We start from the raw sequence: 22781 nt of genomic DNA, 5'->3' as shown, positions 1-22781 counted from the left end.
CATCCTTAATGTCTTATTATCCAATTAAGCATCTTCGTGTAGCTCTCTTATCCCTAATGACAGGGTCTTCATGAAAACAGATCACAGAGTCTTCAAAGACTCTAACATTTTTGATGGGGCCAAACCAGTTACCTCTCCCATAATGAACAACTGACAGCTGGTGAAAACCAGGAGGGTGACTATGAATCCATTTCACAGTCAGATGAGTAGAAGGAACATTTGCTTGTCAAAAATAAATAATCAAAGAGACAAGACTGGCTTGAGTGAACCCAGGATCCAAAGGAATGTTCTATGCACCGTAAAATGCTTCATATCACAGTTATACCTTTGCTCTCCCCCTTCGTCTTTGTTACTCTGTTTTCCTATACAGCCCAATCAGTTAGCCTTTCTTCCTCTTTCCAGAACATAACCTCATCCCTCTCTTCTGCTTGAAATCTCTTTAGACTTCAAATGCTAATTCAGTCAGGCACTTAATCAGACATATTAATTCCATATCTCCCCTGATTGCACTAATTCCACTCAATGGGTGCAATGTTTCTCTGTGGCATCCCTTTGGTGCAGCAGAATTTTAAACTGCGTTGCTAACTGAGGTCTGCAAAAAAGTATTTCTTTAAAACAAACGTGTTGACAGAAATGTCAAGGACAATAAGTTGGGCATGGCTGTACATGCTGCAGTCTGTATTGTATCATGCTTTGATGTTATCCTTCAGCCCTACAGCAATTTCAGCTCCACTGGACTTGTATATTGCCATGTTTTGTGTCATTCTGAAAAGAAGTACATGAAGCCATCCTATTAAAATACACAGACCCCATCCTGCACCAGCTTGGCAATTATAAAACAGGAAATTTGGCAACAATAGCCATTGCTTTTTGAATTACTTTGGCTAAGTGACACGTTATTTTGAAAGATTTCAAGAAAGTCTTGTTGTCAGTGGCAGTGATTATTGACAGTCAATTCATTATACATTACAGACACAAGCTTCTCTGTACAGACGCACACACATTCATGCACACATACATGCACACAGAGATAAACACAATATGCAAGAAATCCTGTAAGCCCTTATATTGTCTACTGACAAATGGTTTACATAGCTGAGACGTGTATTAATTAAAATCTAAAAGTACTGATTTAGCCACATTCTAATTTAATTAAGTCACAGATCATGTAATTGAGAGAATTACAAAATTGCATTCTTTGTTCCAGATAATTTTATTCCATCTTAATTCCTATTTTAAAGTCCGTTAATTTATTTTATCTCATCACCATCGCTTTCCTTAGACTTTTTTTAATGGAAAAATATGGATTGGAATCCTAGTGTGCATCCGCGTCATGTCAAAGCAAACCGTAGAGATTTCATGGATCTTTTGAAACTTCTTGATATGATCTTTCTGCCTTTGCCAGCAAAATCAGATGGAATAGAGCCATTACATAGTCTTTTAACAACACAAGAGTATATTTTAACATAAACAATATTTCAACATTATCTATCTATCTATCTATCTATCTATCTATCTATCTATCTATCTATCTATCTATCTATCTATCTATCTATCCTTCTTTTCCTTCCTTTCCTTCTTTTCCTTACTCTCTGGTCACTTAGTGATTTGGCCTGGCAAGAGCCCTCTACCAGACACAGATGGATTTACCATTAGATAATGACAAATGACAGGCGCAGCTGAGCTGATTTCAGCACTTACTGCTCCTTTGGGAGCCTGTACTCACCACACTGCAAACCACACTGACCACCCCCACCCAAGATCTTAATTGAACGAGTGGCTGTGCAGCCAATTGATTCAACCTGACATGCATTTCTGGTCATTTCCAGCGGGTGATGTAGTGTGACCTGCAGGTCAAAATATGCTGGGATCTGGAGCAGAAGGCACTGACATTAGTCTTGATTTGTTGGACTACTACTCTTGGAGAGAGGGACTTTATCTCTGTGAGTTCATGGGAGATAAAGAAAGAATAAAAAAAGGACAGAGTAGAACTTCAATATCTTGCAGATCTGTAAAGATACGACTAGAAATTTATAGTACTGACTGATGTTGAAGTGATATGATGAGACAATAAATGCTGCCCTACCATCTGTATGGTGACAATAAAATGTTTCTTGAAATGTAATTACTGCCACACAGTTGCTGACCTGTGACAATATTTTTAAAAATATAGTTTAACCATAGCAGGTAAATGTTTGAGATTCATCGTTTTGAGATGCAGAAAGTCCACCCCTATCTGCTCCAGTGACCAATTCACTGTATGTCTGCATTGGGTGAGACTCTATAAAATCAGTGACAGTGTCAGTGACATGCTTATGTTTGACAGTATTTGCAGTAACATAACCTTGCTGGTTTTTTTGTTTTTTGTTTTTTTCCTCATGTGGGGTGAATGGCACATGTCCTTTCATCTGCATTCAGTTGAGTCAGACACATTATTTTGTGTAAATAGGGATACTTTTTATCAAGATGAAAACACTGGATATAATGATATGTTTTTTTAAAAGTGATATTTTTTATTTAAAAAGTTGTAAATTGCAATGTTTGGCGGTTTACTCTAATAAAAAGTATTACAGTACATGATCAGAGCTGTGGGCTTATCTGCAGACCTGTAGTTAAATACCAAAAAACTGCATAGGTACAAACTTTCTCTTATATCTTTTCTTATCCTTGAAAGACTCAACAATCCCTAAAGGAGCAGCTGTCTCTGATAGGCCAGACTGTATGTATGTTTAAGTTCTGAGTATAGTTCTTTCCTCTTAATTAGAGAGAACATACATCTTTTGGACACATTTTTAAACACTGACTGGAAACATAGTTTGGAAAATACAATGATGTAGTGTTTTGTCAAAGAAGGAGGAAAGCCAGAGGGTGTTTTGAGTGTGCGTGTGTGTGTGTGTGTGTATGTATGTGGGGTACAATATTGATGTTGTTGATAATAACAACAATGATAATGATTACAACGGCAAAGCCCATATCCATCATCGCCATCATCCACTTTGTGGGCATAATTTGTCATTCTTAGTGATGATGTTTCTGCTCCAGAGCATTGGATAGTTTTTTCCTCAACTTGCTGTGCTGCATTGTTGTGTTGATTTTGTTTTACACATTTGTATACCTTACATTACTGGGTAGTCCGGTCAACCTCTACAGGTTTTGAACAATTTTGAATTATTGTGTTATTATTGTGATATGTCCATGTATGTATACTGTAGTAGCAGAACTCAGAGCTATAGACTTGAAGCTTGGACCCGAGTCAGGAGGATAAATCAACAGTGAATTAATAAGTATTGTCTGTGTACAATAACTAATGCCTATTTGTCTTAGACACAGATCATTATTGTTGTCCAAAAACAATCATAAAAGCACATCAATGAGCCACATTGTTGCACTGGGTGACATGATCATTCATTATGATTAACACTAGTTTATTTTGAGTCAAACCTATAAACACCATCCTGCTGCCTTGAATACTCACTAGAGCTTCAAATCTATGCCTGATAATAGTCCCCAACAAATGCACTATTTATTTATTTAACACCTGTGAAAAACTACATTGTCCCACTGTTTTAGGACATTATTTAGCCTTTCTCAAAATAAAACTATTATGTTAGTAACTCGTTTTTAGAGATTTACATCTTCAGTTGGAACAAATGGGTTTCAGGCACTGTGCCTTAGACAGGCGGGGGTGGCGGAAAGTATTGAGAGACGGGAGTCTTTATATGGGATTTGTTGAGAATAAAGACTTGTCACACACATCTGATGGAACTTATGTTTTTTTGTAATTAATACAGCTGTGTACACAGGCTGTTGAGCGGCTCATGTTTTCGCTGCATGCATGTAACTGCGACTAAGTCACTAACTACAGTGATTATGTGTTCTGAGTGCTGCCAAAATGTGGGTGACCTAAACTTAATACTGTGCCTGAATGGAACCTGTGTAGAGACAGACAGAGGTTGTTGCTGCTGCTGTTGTTCTGCTAACATATTGCTTTCACTACATGTGTAGACATCGTGTAACAAAAATACAGAATATCGCCAGCCTTATGGCCACCACAAAAATGAGGACTTGAGACTTGACTTACTTGAGCCATGACTCTCTAAAGACTTGAAAGCAAAAATATTTAAGTCTGGGCCTATACACTGCAAGATCTTAATTTTTTAATAAACATTATTAACACAGGAACAAGGAACATATTCAATTAGTATTCAGCAACTGAGCAACTGAGTTGAAATTTGCTTATGAAGACTTTTGACTTGAAATAGTCAGGATTAATTTGAAAATTGTTTGACTTGTTCCGAAAGTCTTAGAAACAGCTCTAGCAGATCTGATCCATTCCAACTCTTTTATTCTATTTTGTCATCTGATGCACATTAGATGTGTGCAGATCTGTTTGCAATAGTTTACGGCCATTAGCTAGCAGTCATCTGGATGTAATACAACTGTAATGTGGAAACAGTGCTTACTGGCTATGCTGCATAAATGAGACAGAGACAGCAAACCCTTATCTTAAAACAAACATCCACTGGATCAAACACACACTTATTTGCACTCACTGTTCCTGTGCTGCACTAATGGATGGCGGGCAAGATGGAGAGCTTTATCTCCGTTTGCTTTTGTCCCCCATAATTTATTCAGCATGCAGGGTCTGTCCTCTGTCTTGTGTATACATATCTTTGTGTGTACAGGATATGCATGTATGGTGTGTTTGTGAGGCTTTATGGCGTTGACTCTCCCCTCATCCCTGGGGAATGAGCTCTTTGGACTTACAGTAACATACTGTAAAGCCTCTCGTTAGATAGTTGTTCTCCACAGTACTAAAATATCAGCATCAGCAGAGAGTGCTGAGGAAGTGGTTGAAAGGAAAACTAACAAGATGACTCAATGATTATTTAGAAACAGTAAAGAGAATTTTGAATTAGATGTATTCTATCCTGGGGGTTTAAAAAATTGCACTTTTGATAGTTGAGTAGATGCATCATAATCTTTCCAAAACAGTGCATTATTCATAGACTGTACTCCACGGAGCCCATAAAACAGTGTACACATATCACTGCAAATTTGTTATCTATTTTAAAGTATCCTTACAGTTTCTTGTTGTCTCTTATATTTTCAGGGCCAGCATTATACGGTGGATTGGAAGTTAACATGAGGATGACCAGAACCGCATGGAATTGTGATTGAGTTAGCAGGTAAGAACTAAATTTAACAGAGGACAGGAGCTAAACTGCTATCCTCTTTTTTATCTGGTGAAAAGGACACATGCAGAGTGGCAGATACTTGCATAAAAAGAAAGAAATAGAAAAAAAGGAATGTATGTGACCAATCTGTACTCAAATGATGGTACATGAGGACTAATGAGTTATTTCAAAATGACTATTATAAGCAGCAAAGAAATGAGACAATTTCACTGTGCCAGCTAAAATAAATTATCTTTAATTTCTTAGCAAAATATGGCTTGTACACTTCTTAAAGATCCCCTCCAGACATGTTTTAAGATGTATATAAAATACTCTACTTTGATTAATAATTTGTGTCTGATATAGTTTTTCCACAAAAGCAGTTCAATTATCTTGTTAAGTTGTTCCTTAAAATTAAATCTACTCCTTCTCCCTTATTAAAAAATTCAGAATCTATAAATATGTAAATATATTTCATTTCTAAAGTTGGACACTGTTGGACACAAGATGTCTCCTACTTCACTGTAAAGTCCATTGTCAGTGTATGTGAACTGGAGGCTTCAAGTTTCCACATCACACTTGACACTTGAATATTGGACCAGGACTGGCTCCAAACTATTTGTGATGTTGTAAATCATGCTTGTAGGCCCACAACTTAAAATTGGATTTTCAATGAGCACAGAGAAATTTTAGACTTTTAGCAGATTAATGTGAAAACAGACTTCTAGTGTCAAACTCTGCACATATATCTTATATCACAGTGAAGCTCAAACGTTCAACTTTAAGGAACAAAAGGAAAAACACATTTTTGAGTGGGACATTAAAGAGTGGGAATATAGAAGAGATACAGTATATAAGAGTGGGAAACTACAAATCACTAGCATGTTTCTCTCTGTTTGTCTTTTGCTCCATTTATGCTGGGATTAGCCTTCAGCCCTGTGATCATGAAAAGGATGAATTAGGTGAAGTAAATTAAAGGCTGAATGAATAAACTGCATACATATTTCATCCTTCCAATTTACTGGAATTGGCTGTATTGAATACTTTCAGTGTAACATTACGTATCTTACATGTAGTCACCAAATTTGCTCAATAATATCCTGTGGCAGTGTGCAATATAAGAAGTTGAAGCCTTTGCCTCCCAGTGTTTTTTAAATGTCATCGCAGAAGCCCTGGAATGTTTTAATGGGGAAAGCCTCCTGTTCTTTGAGGAACCTTTGCAAGTGTGTTATTATTCAATCTGTAAAGACTGAATAATTTGTAGATCTGGTGACACCATGCTAGAGTTTGTTCAGTAGCTTGTCTGAGGGAATAATCATTTTGGAAAATACTGACATTATGAGGGAAAAAATATTTGCACCATAGGGTGCACTGGGTCCTTTAAAATAGCCTCACATTCTTTGGCTGTTTTATAATCATTTGGAGCAATTATTGAACATAATGACTTCCACAAGATGACTAACCACACCATTACATATCCACAGCCATGATTAACAGGTGGAAATTTGATTTTGGGTATATTGTGGGGCATTATTTGACGTTTCTCAGATTTAAATCCATTTATCTGAAGGAACAACAACTATCTATCAACAGCTATAGATTATTTCACTTTTTTATTGCTTTTTATGTGTCTTTCTCTATTAGCCTTGGATACAAGCTGTTTCAGAATGACAAAGGCACTTTTTATCCAGGACCAGAATACTCACAAGCATTGTATATGGTAACTTTGTGACACCCCGAATGTAATGTTTTTGTTAAGTCTGTGTCAGAGCAGTGTTGATTATTTGGTGAGGGCATAGTTTTGCATTTTTTAACCATAATTTGAAGTTCCAGCTTACACCAGGCACAGTTGCTGTATGCAGCAGATGCAGTCACCCATGTATTGTATGGTGCAAAGCATTTCCATACAGCCCATAGACCAGCCAGCTATACAACACTTTTGGCATTTCCGGGTGCAATGGATTTTGCCTAAAATACACTGTCCAATTTAAAAGCAACTTTTTGATTACTGTGGGAATATCTTATTAAATATCACAGCAATGAACAGCAGCTCCGTTGCTGAGGGATTAGGTATTTAGAAATATTTTGGGATAGATGGGGATAGATTGGTAGGTCTTTTAGGCTTAACCCAATCTCAGCGCAGTACTGAATGAGAAATTACATGTGGTGGCTTTGATGCATGATTAAGGCTGTGGAGAAAATGGAAAGAAAGTGTGATATGAAGTTACTGAAGTGGAAAAATAAGAAGGACTTTATGACTCTCAGCAGTGTTTCTGTGCTGCTACTTCTGCTCACATCATAAGATCGGTGTATTTTCACAAGACATTTCACCTTTGTGCCAGGCTTTTTTTTCTTATTTTTTTCTCTCAAAGAGGGCTGCTGGACCGCACACAGAAATATGCCTCTGGTGTGAACAGCCCTTCAGCAACTCATGCATGTAACTTCTACTACACGTCTGCTCTACTTTTGGTGTGAGCTACTGTCGCAGTGTCAGGGCGCTTTTGCTTGCAACCGTCGCTCCTCTAGGCTGATGATACTGTTTGTCTGTGTTCGCCATATGTTTTCATATATTTTAAGTCTATTATCCCTGCCACAGTAAAAAGTTCTGGAGTTTTTATGGGTGATGCAGTAAATCAGACTCTGACTATCTGGCCTTTTTGAAACTGTGTTAGTTCCCTTGTGTTGCTTTGAAAACTCACATAGAAAAGTAGTGATCGTCATGCCTCTTTGAAAGCTAAATGGCATTCAACTTATTTGATATGACTCGCATGGATAGTTGCTTTTGTGATTTACTTACTTCAAAGCTCCTTTTCATGTGGTGTTTTTCTTATTTTATCCATATTTTATACCCATCCTAATGGGGCAGGAGATTGGGTTTCTTTATGGATACTGAATTTGTGCAATCGAATCAATTCACATGTTTTTATGTATCCTTTCCCTGTGGCAACACGTTTCAGAAAAGATAACTGGTGACATATAGTACCAGTCAAAAGTTTGGACACACTTTCTCATTCAAGTGAATGGGAAGTTGTGTCCAAACTTTTGAATGATACTGTACATCTTCCAAAGTGTGCGTATTCACGTGTGGTGATGTGTTGAATCAAAAACATCATAATTAGTCTAATTTTATCACAGGACAAGTATCACTCTACGGCTTCTCACAGAGGATTTCTGTGTTTTCTAAATCTGAGGTTCACTGCTACTTTAATCTTGGCATGATTTAATTAGAAAACAATTTGATGGATTAAAACAAAATAAGACAAAGATAGTCTGAGATAGTTTGTTAATTTAATATCCTGCTGCAGGAAGTGATGATGTGGTTAGTTTTAAGGAGCACTGTCTTTTTCCTGCATTACTAAATAAAGTTGCCTTTGAGCAACTTAAACCCAAACTGCTCCAGTTTATTAGTATAAGTTATCAGATTCTGTCTCTGAATTGGCATTTTTAGTGACACACGGACAAAAAACACACACACCATATAACTCTGAGCCTAAAATGCCAAAGCTGAAAATCATTCTTAAAATTTATTTATCTTACTTAAATATTTCCTCTTTATCTTTTTTCACCTCATTTAGTTGTAAAGAACTGTTTATTGTAATGACATGTTTGCAAACCACCAGAGGCCCCCCCACTCTCAGTCTTAACATTGTAAGATGTATCCAACATATTAAGTTGACATGTGGCTTTACTCATTGCTTTTCTTACTGCCACCCTTCTCTCTTAACAGATCCTCTGTAGAGCTGACCTTCAATCCAACCTATGTTAAAAAGGTATACTGACACATCAATCAAGGAGACATTACAAGTATGTGTCCTTGAGCATGTCAACATAGAACAGATCTTAAAATCAGTCATATGTTCAGAGAGGGAGGACAGAGGGTTTAGTGTTTCTCCAAACATCCACTTCTGCCCTTTTAACTCATTGACTTATTCTGTATTTCACTCTTCATCTTGCCATAAAACCACAACAGTTATTGATTTTGTTAATCAGTCATTAGGCTCCTGCTGGATTGTGTCAGTCCAAAGAGATTATAAATGCACAAGAATGAAACTCAACACCTGTTGAATTAATTTACACATTCAATCTTAACAGACTTAGACTCTAGAATTTAATACATTTTCAGAAACTGTAGCCTCCAGTGTTTTATCTGGTTTGTCGATATCATCAGTGTGCTCTCTATCTCCCTCTTATCTCACAAGTTCTCTCAAGCCCAAACTCAATCACAGGGAGACCATGATGCCTGGATGTCCGGGTTCACAGCCTCAGAATGACCTCTGCGTGGATTTGTCAGACTCAAAGTGATGCATGCTAACCCTGACCTCAACCAGACACCGGAGTGACAGCAGTATTAAAGACAGACTCCCTCATCCTACATCCTTGAAGAGTAGTTAGCAGCCATTTTCTGCCCACAGCCTCTCTGAAATGTTCGCAGGGTGAAGAATGATTTTATCTATACCTCTTGTCACCCACAAGCCCCCACCACCAACACACTGTGTGAAACAAGAAGGCTGTCACGTACATAGCTTGGGAAAATGTGCACGTGCTAAAAGCACACACCACAGACACTCACATAAATACACACCTTCTGTTGAAAATCTGTGTTGTTATGTGTACAAAGCCCCTCATTTTTTACCAGAAGTAATAGAAAATCAAAACATTGTGCATTGTACATTACTGTATTGTAACTTCTGTGTCAACTTGGATGTGTGTGTGCAAGCTCATGCAGATGTATGTATCACTGCATGTGTTTTCAAGGTCAGTGGCCTTAAACGGGCTCTTGGTCGAAGAGGCACTTCTGTCCGAAGAGGCCGATTGAAATTACTGCAGCTCATTTATCAGGAAAATGTGTCACTCCAGGGGTCATCCTCCAACTGAGTTGGAGGCCAATTGCTCTGTCTCTGTGTAGAACTGGCCAGCACCTGAATAGCAAGTGTGATGTCCTGCAGTAATGATACACTGTCCTCATCAAGCTCCGGTGACACACTACTCTCTCTCTCAGATACTGGAACGTTTACTCACAAGTAAGGTGTTTTCACCAACACTGGCCTAATTAAAAACAGAGAAAGATGCATCCTTGTGAACAGAGACGTATGATTGCATGCGAAAGCACAGATAGAACTTGCAGAGACAGAAACTTATGATTTGCCCTAGGGGAAAGGTCACCAAAGTCAGTAAGCTTCATCCTACTCCTTGATCCAAGTTCCATAACCATCTAGCCAATAGTTTTAATCAAACTGGACGAAAGAACTCTGTGAGAGGGTTAATAGGTGAATTGCTTCAGGCCAAGAAAGTAACTCTCTTGATAATGCTTTAGATCACAGTGTTGGACAATTAGACAGTTAGAAGTAAAGATAAGTAATTATAAACATAACCACCACTGTGTACCCACAATATGTACAGTGAGTTCAACAGTGACTTGAGGGAGTAGGATATATATATTGGTATATTGGACATACAATAGTTCATTTTTGAGATTCTCAGAATGTGGCTTATATATATATATATAAGCCATATATATATATATATATATATATATATATATATATATTTTTTTTTTTTTTTTTAAATTTAACTTTATATCTGTCTAAATAATCAGATGGCGTCCGCTTATCCATTTTTTTCATTCACATCTGCAACACAAAGTATAATATTTTATTCAAAACAATTTTTTTTTCATCCCTATTCTGTGTAAGGTATTAGTGTGGGTGCAGACTTTTCGTTTGCTGTACGCTGCCTTTTGGAACGTACTGTAGATGCATGGGCTCTTCCTCAACTCCACCCGTGATTCCACCTCCTGCATGTCAGATTGCCCACAGACTACAGACACATGGTAGAGCAGAAAACAGTGCCCTTTACTGTGCCTGATCAGTGCCCAAGCATTACTAGTTACTAGCTGTGTAGCTCATTATACATAAAATCTTTATTGTTAGAAACTTAATTGGTAAAAAAAAACCTTTTCTGATCCCTCCCTTGACATACAGAACTTAAACTGTGCACAGAGGGGATGAAACACATGCAATCTGAGCAGAATTAACATGATTGATTAGTACATGCACTATCCCCTGAGAAATAATTGCTTGCCAAATGGGGCTAAATTGATATATACTGAATATCTATGTTTATTTTATGTAATTTGTCTTTGGATTGTCAAACTAATTTATATTAGTTTGATGGTGTTAAATTGTGTGCTGTTTTTGTTTGTTTGTGTTTTTTTCCATTATGGTAACAGATTTAGAAAGATAATACAGACAAAAGGATTCACTGGTTTATTGATTATCATATTTGTCTCTGCACATGTACTTCCAGATCACAATGTAATGTTTGTATACTACCCGTTTTCCAGTATCTCAGAAGCATAACAACGGTTCATGTCTTTACTCAGGAGTGATTTATTTACATGCATTCTGTCAATGAACATATTTGAGTTTATCTATACGAAAATGACAAATCAAACAGGGTAGGCCTCTGAGCTGCTTCACATGTACTGTAACCTCCTAATAGAGTTTCATGCACAGGGATTGCTGGTTAAATCAGTGTTTGTTAGATGAATGAAATTCATTTCACCATCTTGTTATGGATGAGACAGACAAGATGTGAGTGGAAAGATGTCAGGCTGTGGGGAGGGGAGCAGCTGTCAGTTTGTCTCACTTGGCTAGTTAGTACCAATTCAAAGTACCCTGCTTGTCCGTTACGCTTGGATGGTTAAAACAAAAGACACTGAAAAAGAGCTACAGTAGGACTATCTAGTTTATTTTTCTTCTCAACATTCCTGAAATGTCATTCAATAGTGGCTTAAAATCAGTGTATTGATATGTATCTTAAGCTATGGAAAAGCAGGGCATGCGCAATACATACACTACTGCACATGATGCGATTGAGAGTCCCTGTACATACAGTACTGAATACTGCACTTAGGATATAACTTTGCATGTACAAAATGTACAAAAAGATGCACATATGATGAAAATATGTGATGGACAAAGATAACCTCAGCCTATCAGAATTTTACAGTAAAGCCAATACTGACACTTGCAGTTAGGGTTAGGTTGTGGTAGCTAGCAAAAGTTGATGTAATGCTGTTATAACACTGTTAACACTGGACAGGTCTATATTAAATATGTTCATTGATTCAACTGTGAAACCCCTACAGAGATCAAAAGCGGTGCAAAAATATTGAAAAAAAAAAGAACTAATCACAACTGCCAGATGATACACAGACAGCTCAGTTGCACATGACAGCAGTCAAACTGCTTGCACATGGAGTGAAAAACTATCACATATCTTCATAATTATGAAAGACAAATTTGAAAGTGGTTTACACTTTGTCATATATGCATAATATTAGCAAAGAGACAAAAGAAAGAGACACAGAAAAGACAACCATATTTCAATGTATAAAATTACACCCAGTAGTGTATAATGATTTGTAAGACACAACCCTCAATGCTGACCAAAATAAGTTGTAATAGCGTGGCTAATTAGTGCAAATTGTGTGATCATATACAGATAAAATACAGCTTACTAAGGTAGGTAGGTGGTGCTATATGAAAGAGGACAGAGGTTATCTGCAGATGAACCTTAGTTATTATTAATAGTTTGTGTGTATGTGAAAAGAGCTTAAGATATGCTTTTTATGAGAAATACTTGTGTTACTCCTCATTTCCATTGCTTTCTGCTGTGTATTAATTACTGAAACCCACCTAAATAAATAATCATATATGTTGTTCATATACAGTATGCTGTTAGGAGTGTGCTGCAGGAGGTAATTTAAAATAAATTACTTTAGTACAAATGGTCAGTATGTTGCAATCTCTAAATAAACTTATTATGGGGTATTATAGAAATAAATAAGTAAATGAGAGACCAATAAACAAAAGAGATGGATTATTATGAATACAGACAAATAAATAAAAGAGAAATACAAGTCTCTTTTATCATCCCTACTATTTTACCCTTTGTCATGTGGAGACAATTTATGCATAATTGTGATGATAATCATACATTATTTTCAATTAGATTCTAGGACTGAAAAAGTGTGTCATCTAGACGACAAATAATGTATTTTAATTACAAATAGAAGCAAAGCAGTTGAGTCATACAGAGTAACACACTGTTATCAGCTTCAAAATATTAACACAAATGTCTCAGTAGATACACAGCAGCCACTGATAATAGCTCAAGGGGAAGAGGTCCTGTCTTTACCCCATGAAATCCTAACACAGTGGTTAAGATAAAGAGTGACAAAACAACTCTTGCAAAATATGACCATATGATAACTACAGCCTACCTCCATCCAATCTATTTATTACACCACTCATTGTGTGTCTAGCATGTTTATGCTGTGAGGTAGAAGAGAAGGAAAAAAGGAGAAGGCGTGTGATGCATGTGGTGGGTATCCCTCCCACACTGGAATCCGTAAAGGATTCTGGTTTATATTTGGAGCTGTTGCAAGATTGCTGGCATTAGCAAGAAGTGACCTGATTTGATTTATATCTCATTAATCTCTCTGTCTTGTTCGCTCCCTCTCTCCCTCTCTCTCTCTTTCAAGAATAGAATACATGCCGACCTTCCCCTGTCAAACATGTCTCTCATTCTACAATCTCCCATTATCCTCCCCCTTCCATGCCATGTAGTGTGAAAGCCAAAGCTTCTGTCAGTCACTCTTCATAAAAAAGTTCATAATCAGCAGGCACTCAAGCATTAACTGAGTGAAGTTAGTCCCATCTCACTTTCCTCACTTTTCAAATCAAGCCATGAATGTGTTTTTAAAAACAAAAGACAGGAAGTGTTTGTTGACCATGGAAAGAGAGCATAAGAAAATCACTTAATGCTTCTTGCCAAGCAGTGACGTCATCAGACCTATTTTAGGGGGCTTTAGCCCCACTAGAATTTCCTGTAGCCCTGCTAAATAATTCATTCAGCCTTTTCTGGCTGATTTATAATGCAAAAATACGATACAGACTCCAGAATTACAGTACTTATGAAAAGGCCTGGGAGTGGGACCCAGTGGAAACTGCTGTGTGCACTGGTGAAACCATCGACAGGATTGTAGCTGTGCATTCAGCCACAGAAATAATGGTAGAGTGATATAATGAAACCTAAGACAGACAGACAGGCAGACAGAGACATTAAAAAGGGGTAAATGCTTTGCTGGACAGCAGGACCAGCAGCTTATTTTATACAAATAAAAAATCTCGAAATAAATTTACTAGCTTCAGTATTGCCCCAGTTATCTGTAGGTCGATAGGCCTACGAAAACAAATCAAATAGTCATTATGATTGTTTTTCACATGTTTGGAAACCTAGTATCAATTTCCTTTCTGATATGTCCATTTTTCTTTGAGAAAAACGTGTCCTGTCCTCCCACAAAAAATGACAGCATCAGTCATTTGAGCAAATCCCCCCAAAAACATGCTGTATGTGTAAATTCAAGTGAAAAAAGCCCTCTAGCAGATATAGGAATTATGATGCTTTTCAATCAAGAGCAAATGAGGAAATAGTGTGTTGTAGAGTAAAAGAGGGAGGTCAGGGTACATGGATGGAACAACAAACCATCAGACTTTTAGGACAGGAGAATGCTGTTTGTCTGTCTTTAACAGTCAGCTGTTTGTAGTTTGTAGTTATCCTTCTATATATATACATTTTATAAACTAAACATATCCATATTTTTCTGTGCCATTCAAAAAGTTGAGCCCTTGTTTCTCTGTGCATAACCAGAATACATCTGTATCTGTTATATATGTTGTTAAATGCAGCTGGTGTGAAGACCAGGAAGTGTGGTCATTGCTCTGAAAGACACAGAGAGCTGAGCAATATAAGAAAGACAGCTGTTGTATTTATGCAGTATGGGTATTGATTAAGTGTGTCATGCAAAAGGATTAGTCTCTTGTTTCTATGGCTGCCAAAGTTAATTCCCATTGGTCACCTTTAAGTGGTCTGATGGCAGATCCTCAGGGAGGCTTTGAGGAGAAGGGAGTGAGGAGCTGTTTGCTTGACGTAACTAAACCATTATGTGAGAAACAATGTGGCATCCTTTACAGGCATATATAAATGTGTCTTTAGTTGATTCATACATCTCCAGGCCTGTGTAGTAGCATAAACATTCAACAATGTTACTGCATTATAAAAAAAAGTACTATATGTTGTCGAGTTTTTGATCATGTATTATGCATTATCATAGTAAATATCAGCTTGTGCCACAATAGTTTGGCACTCTTTAAAATACATCGAACAGATGGCCCATGTATGCTCACTATTGAAGCACTTCTTGAATAACAAATGTTTACTGTATACATGTGTATACTTGCATATACCATTATCATTTACTAAAAGAAGTTTACTTTCTTTTAACTATTTTTACAAGAGTTAAATTATGAGTCATTGAAAATGTATGTCTCCATTTACATGCTCCTTTGGCAACATAACCTATTTCATACATACATACTATTTCTATTGATCTTTATGTTGACTGCACACAACACCGTCCTGCTAAAACTAAAACAAACTGATATTTTCAGGAAGTCCTTTTGTTAATACTTTAGATTACAGCCCACGACATACAGCCTAATTATTCCCAATTTACAGTGTAATTTTTTGTAGTAATGGTGCACCAGTAGAGTACTGTAAGTATTTTCTAACTAAAGGGTACCTATTCTAATATTACTGGGTATGTCTGACCCTCTGAGAAACAATCTGGCATTTGGGAGGACTTAGGCCTCAGACTAAATCAGGTGGTGTGGTGTTCAGCCGCAGGGTCGAGCAGAGGTGTGTGGGGGTAGGGGCGTGTTTATTTGTGGTCTAGAATGTAACCACTGTGAAACAATCAGAAAATAACATTTTATTGATCTGATTCACTGGCTTTCTCTCTACCAGTGCTCCCTCTCTTCATTCACTCTCTTGCTCGCTCGACCATATTATCAAACTAAGAGAAATGTCCTCCCCTCCTCCTAATGACGTCTTTGTACTCCCTCATGGCAGAGTTTACAACTCTGATCAGTCTGATCTCTCTGATTGGCCACCACAGCCTTCTGCCGCAGTGACATCAGGTTGCGTTTTTCCAAAAGTTGACTCTGGCTCAACTTTCCGGCTGCAGTCCGGTGTGGCGCTGTGGCGGGTAAAATGGCTGCAGCCAAAACGCACTACCCCCATTCAAATGAATGGAAGGACTGGCATTTTTGCTGCACCACCTGATTTGGTCTGAATACGGCCTTGTACTATGGTATTTATAACCACCAGGTACCTATTCTGTTATTACAGGGTACAGTATGACCATTACTGAGCAACAAAGCTGGAAGATGGCATAATGTTCTGTAGCACTTATATATATTTGATAACGAAATGAGGTAGGGAAACTACAAAGTAGTGTACAGGGAATGTCAGAAGCCTGAGGTGGTACGGGTTTTTGTGGATAAATTGACACTGTTATTGCACAGGTTGCTGTTTGTGGTTACAGAGTACAGTAAGAGTACAGTTTTTTATGATGAGGTTTCTACAACTGAACTGAAAACCTGTCATGAATATCCAGCTTTGTTGCTCAGTAATGGTCATATTGTGCCCCCTAATATCAGAATAGGTGTCCTGTAGTTAAAAATACTTACAGTATTTCAATCAAGAGAGTCTTCAATTTTTTAAGTGACAATAATTTTATTATGGTAGTGATGAATAAGGGAATATTGGGATCTGGATGATGAGATGAGGGGCGGGCTTCTGGTCATCTCGGACCTGGCGCTGACGTGATGAAGTGGAGGTGAATGGGGTGGCGGAGGGTCGCAACGATTCACACTGAAATGACAACTGACAGCAACAGAGAGAAGAACAGATTTAAAGTTTGGCAGCTAAGATATGATAGGCTGATAGAAATCGTGGCAGAATTGGATTTGTTAACTAAGAGTAATGCCCCTAATCAGCTGATATGAGAACAGGAGAAGCACGGGGAGAGAGAGAGAGGAATGAGAATGAATGAATGAGTAATAGATAGCCTTCCTGCTTGAACTTATGCTAAGCTCCATAAGTTATCTTTAAATATGCCTCCCAAACAGCAGATTGTTGCTCAGTAGGGGCCTATTCTAATATGCCCAATAATATTAGAATAGGTACCTACAGTTTAAATTATTAAGTTCGTATTCCCATTTGTGTCACCCTTTTATTCCCTAACTTCACATCTTGTTCCTTATACCTATATGTATGAATTGGTATGTACTGTACTTTGCACAATTACCACAAAACATTACACAGTAAATTTTGAATAATTTTGGTATACATTGTGGGCTGTAATCTAAAGCATTACCGTTCTTTTTTTTTCCTCAGTGGTACATGTTTGTCTCTCCACTACCGCAGCCATATCTGGGCTCTAATAGTCTTGCATTTTTTCCAAACATACTACAACAATGAACCAAAAGCACACCCTCGTGGATAAAATAAAACATTATCAAAATACAACATAGGAAATATTACAAGCTATAAACATTACAGCATCCATATAATGATATGTACTGTAGTAAATAATGCCCTGATTAAAAGAATGTATAAGGATCATATGAATTTCCATTATGGCATTTTTTCATGTGATGTGCAAGATGTTAAGGTTTTTGTCATCTGAGAAGGTATATTTTCATTTACAGCTGTCTGTATATGAGCAAGTTTTTCTATATGGTTGGCTTCAGTGTGAATTGTGTCCATTTTATAAACCACAAATAATTAAAAAATATTGCAGATCTTGCTCTTCAATTGTCTGCAGTTCTGCTAATCTGAGTCATGCGTTAGTACTCTCTGCCAGACAAAGTGTTAACTTGCAGTTCATAATCTGTTAGGACAAAAGTTTTAAAAAATGCTTTCTTTTCTTAATCTCATTTTCCTTATCTCTTTTTATCTAATTCCTTCACTGCACTACGTAAATCCAATTTCGCTGCTTTCATTGTCAGTGTGAGGACATATTGTTTTGCTTTGTAAATTAACTTCGTCTTTTCCGCTGCCATAATTTGGATTCTGTTCTGCTGATTCATTGTTTATCTCTTTTTGAGGTTTGATGTTGAATGGGAGGATGAGTAAATAGTGGAATAAGATACAGGGATTTCTTATCCAAGGGATAGTTATTCACAAATCTAAACTGTGCAGCCTCTTTTCTAGTTGGGCATATTATTGATGGAATTTCATCTTCAAAAGCACTGTACTTGTCTGAATAGTAAGTGTATATATTCCTGGAAATGTTCTGTTTTACCACCAAAACTCACTTCTGACAGGGCCAGTAGAACATGCAAGCAGAAACCTCATATTGTGCCCTGGATTCTACCAGAGTCAATTGTTTTGTGCAAGGTTTTAATTCCTAACAAATTAAAGCCACCATAATGGATTGTGATTTTCAGCCTGGTGTGTGATCCCTCTCACATTTGCCTGGTCCCCAGCATGAAAACACACTGTTTCTCTACCCTCAGGCTTTGGCTGCTTGGAATTTGAATTTTGTAATTGAAGAATTAATGGAGTCAGTAATCAAGCAATTAATCAGTAGTTACAGTAATAGCCTGCTCGTTCTTAAGTGAACAGCTTTCTGTTGCAGATTATGCTGTGTGTTGAACGTACTGTATAGAGGGAGAAAATACTGCAATCCCACAACAGTGTTCATGTAGCTGATTTTTTCTATTCTGTTCAGAAATCAGCTGTTTTAACACCGCAGAAAAGTGAGGTGGTGAAATCTGGGATTCTTTTTGTGTGTGTGTGTGTCAGCACATTCTTCTCAAGGGTTTCTAATTCAACTTTGAGCTGTCTGATGTTCATGCATGTCTTCATGTAAAGTATTTGCTTTTCAACAGTGAAAAGAAAAAAAAACACTCTGATCTATTTACAGTATATCTTATCATTTTTTAAAATTCCATACACCATTTATGAATGAAATCCAATTTTATTATTCTGAGCACAAAACTCACAGTGTCAAGAACAACTGACACAATGACAAGAAACAACAATGTTTCTTTTAATTACCTTATTGCAGTATGGCAGCTTTGTCACTTTGTTCATTGAATATGTCCCAGTACGTCTCTTAGAACTCATATGATTACTCTTCTTATTTGTGTTACAAGAATGGGTTTTTTGTTATGACTGAGTGTAACATCAGCCATAGCTATTTGTAGCTACAGTTCACATGCAGCACATTTCACCACAGGTTTCTACTGTAACTATAGCGCTTTCTGTGTGAAGTTCAAATTTTTTCTTCATGTTCGCATTGATTTTCTGAATGTGCTCCAGTTTCCTCCCACATTGGAAAACATTCAGGTCAAATAGATTAGAGACTCTATAAATGTTTCTCTTTATCTGTGTTAGCTCTCCGAGTCACTTCCAACCTGCTCAGAGTGTTCCTGTCTTTCACTTGGTGAGAAATAAAGCCTTGCCTTCCATGACAGTAATAACCAATGTCATTGCAGCTCTGAAATAGTGATGTTCAGTATGCATATCTAGTATTTGCATTCTACAATAATTATATGCATTAGTTGGTGAACACTGCTGTTGTATATCCATGTCAGTTGCCCTCTAGTAATGTATTGTCGCAGTGATATTTCACTTATGTAGTATTGCAACAGGAAAGTGAAGCCTAAATGACACATACTTCATCAAATGTATACACAATTTCCAATTTCATCTCCAGCACCACATACCAGCACCACACAGGAAATAATATTTTACCCATTCACACAGTGTCCGATAATCTTGACAATTCAGAGCCATGTCAGCCAACCTCCAGTAGTGTTACCATGGTTGCCATCTTCCCTCCAACGCACGCAAATTATTATTTTTTCCACACCTTGCCAGTTGTTTTTTTATTTCTTGCTTCATGTTAGTGCTTGTTTACCTTTCATACTGTATAAATATCAACTTTTTTGCACCAGTATTCACTGTGCAACCATGACAACATGAACAACGTTCAGGTATATTGGCAATATTAAGTAGAAAGAGGAAGATAGCATAGAAAGAATAAACATCAGTAATTCAGTCATACTCATGCCATTGCGTCATTGCTCTTGCACGAAGTAAATCTAATGCATTGTTTGTATTTCCGTATTTTTTTCTGGTATGATATATAAAGAGTTACACAAAAACAAACTCTGTTTCCATTTTGGCTCGCTTGTTTGACATTTCAGTCACATACGTGCCTTTGAGGAACTTGGAGTTGTAATCAGACGTTTCCAGATATCTTGACTGAATTGAAGGACTGGTGGGTGGTGAGCTTCCTTATTATTTATGTCCCCCCAGTCTCAAACATAAATCACACAACACAGCAGTCATAGCTGCTTTTCTTCTTTCCCTTCCTCCTCCTGCAGAGATACTGCACAGAAGTCGGCAGCTTCATTGTGATTTTGTTTTATGTGACTGAGATTGAGAGTGCGAGGAGGACAGTGCACCCAGAAACGGAAATGGATATAAGGCACTCCATCAAGGTTACAGTTTATGTGAGTGGGTGTGTGTGTGATTATTAGTGGCTAGTACCTACAACAGCTACACAAACTCAGAGAGGATTTTCAACTGAAAACTTTCAAATCTTATGTTCTTATTGGACCTGTGCATTATCTAACATAGCTCTTCTTTTTTCATTTCAGTGGGCCCAAATCCTCTTTCCAAAGAGTGGAAGACCAGTCAATGAATTATGAATGTTAAACAAGATGACCTCCTCTCAGCAGCAGCAGATGATGCGAGGTCCTAGGTGGAACCGGGCCTTGTCCGACCCTTTGTTTGTGCTGCTCCTGGCCCTCCAGCTGCTGGTGGTGGCAGGGTTGGTACGTGCTCAGACGTGCCCCTCTGTCTGCTCCTGTAGTAACCAATTCAGCAAAGTCATCTGCACCCGCCGGGGCCTGCGAGATGTCCCTGATGGAATCTCTACCAACACACGCTACCTGAATCTGCAAGAAAATCTCATTCAGGTCATCAAGGTAGACAGCTTCAAACACCTAAGACATTTGGAGATCCTGCAGCTGAGTAAAAATCACATACGCAAAATTGAGCTGGGGGCCTTCAATGGACTGGCCAGCCTCAATACCTTGGAGCTTTTTGATAACCGCCTCACCACCATCCCAAACGGAGCATTTGAGTACCTGTCCAAACTAAAGGAGCTTTGGCTGAGGAATAACCCCATAGAGAGCATTCCCTCCTATGCTTTCAATAGAGTGCCCTCATTACGACGGTTGGACCTTGGGGAGCTCAAGCGGCTCTCCTACATATCTGAGGGGGCCTTTGAAGGGCTGAGCAATCTGCGCTACTTAAATCTGGGAATGTGCAATCTGAAGGAAATTCCCAATCTTATTCCCCTGGTGAAGCTGGATGAATTGGAGATGTCGGGGAACCAGCTATCTGTCATCCGCCCTGGCTCTTTTAAAGGGCTCATCCATTTGCAGAAGCTATGGATGATGCATGCCCAGATCCAGACCATTGAAAGGAACTCCTTTGATGATCTGCAGTCACTAGTGGAGCTTAATTTAGCCCACAACAACCTTACCCTCTTGCCCCATGATCTGTTCACTCCTTTGCATCACCTGGAGAGGGTGCACTTGCACCACAACCCGTGGAATTGTAACTGTGACATCCTCTGGCTAAGTTGGTGGCTTAAGGAGATGGTACCAGCAAACACCAGCTGCTGTGCCCGCTGCAGCTCACCAGCTCACCACAAGGGGCGATACATTGGTGAGCTGGACCAGAACTACTTTCACTGTTATGCTCCTGTTATTGTGGAGCCCCCTGCTGACCTAAATGTAACAGAAGGAAGTGCTGCAGAGTTGAAATGTAGAGCCAGTTCTTTGACATCAGTGAGCTGGATTACACCCAATGGTTCTATCATGACACACGGTGCATACAAGGTCAGAATCTCAGTGCTGAATGATGGCACTCTGAACTTCACCAATGTTACCATGCAGGACACGGGCACGTATACATGTATGGTCAGTAATTCTGCAGGTAACACAACAGCATCTGCCACACTCAATGTATCCTCTACAGAGAACAGCAGCTTCAGCTACTTCACCACAGTGACAGTAGAGACCATAGAAACACCACATAATGATGTCGTCACCACTACTGTGCAACAGAAGGTGGGCCCCACCCCGTCTGCTGGCACATGGGAGTCTGTTTCACCCACCTCTACAACCACCACCACAGTCCGGACCCCACTTTCCACCCGCGCCACAGAGAAGACTTATACAATCCCTGTCACGGAGCTGGGTGGGGAGGGCTCACTGAATGGCTTGGATGAGGTCATGAAGACAACCAAGATCATCATTGGCTGCTTTGTTGCAATCACACTCATGGCAGCTGTCATGCTAATCATCTTCTACAAGATGCGTAAACAGCACCACCAGCAGAACCACCACGCACCCACACGCACCATTGAGATCATCAATGTGGATGAGGATTGTGTAACAGGAGGCCCAGGCATGGAGGGCCACCTGACGCTGCCTCCTCTCGAGCATGAGCACCTCAACCACTATAACACTTATAAGACTGCATACAACCATGCCTCTACTATCAACTCCATACACAGCTCAGCGCACGAACCTTTGTTAATCCGGGCCAGCTCAAAAGACAATGTACAAGAGACCCAAATCTAATACTTTTTTTTTTTTTTTTCGA

At 38.5% G+C, this 22781-nt stretch overlaps 1 protein-coding gene and 1 long non-coding RNA gene across 2 annotated transcripts in view; both read left to right on the top strand.

Annotated features, from left to right (window-relative positions):
• The window catches only part of LOC121897814, a 34463-nt gene extending 23856 nt beyond the window's left edge, over positions 1-10607 (top strand). The window contains exons 2-4 of the long non-coding RNA XR_006096293.1: positions 5114-5189; positions 8905-8947; positions 9377-10607. This is a non-coding gene — a long non-coding RNA (uncharacterized LOC121897814). The remainder of the gene's footprint in view (positions 1-5113; positions 5190-8904; positions 8948-9376) is intronic.
• Positions 10608-20231: 9624 nt separating this feature from the next.
• On the top strand, positions 20232-22781 carry lrrc4ca (leucine rich repeat containing 4C, genome duplicate a). Its single transcript, XM_042412483.1, has 2 exons — positions 20232-20614; positions 20762-22781. The coding sequence occupies exon 2, from the start codon at positions 20813-20815 to the stop codon at positions 22757-22759; it is 1947 nt and encodes a 648-aa protein (XP_042268417.1). The 5' UTR covers positions 20232-20614; positions 20762-20812; the 3' UTR covers positions 22760-22781.

Source organism: Thunnus maccoyii, chromosome 5 (genome assembly GCF_910596095.1).
Source record: "Thunnus maccoyii chromosome 5, fThuMac1.1, whole genome shotgun sequence".
NCBI lineage: Eukaryota > Metazoa > Chordata > Actinopteri > Scombriformes > Scombridae > Thunnus > Thunnus maccoyii.
The sequence above is the reverse complement of the archived record's forward strand: the minus strand, read 5'-3'. Positions and strand labels throughout refer to the sequence as shown.

Bases quoted from the DNA above. Each gene is read 5' to 3' on its own strand.
- lrrc4ca (XM_042412483.1), top strand. From the start codon at position 20,813: ATGTTAAACAAGATGACCTCCTCTCAGCAGCAGCAGATGATGCGAGGT.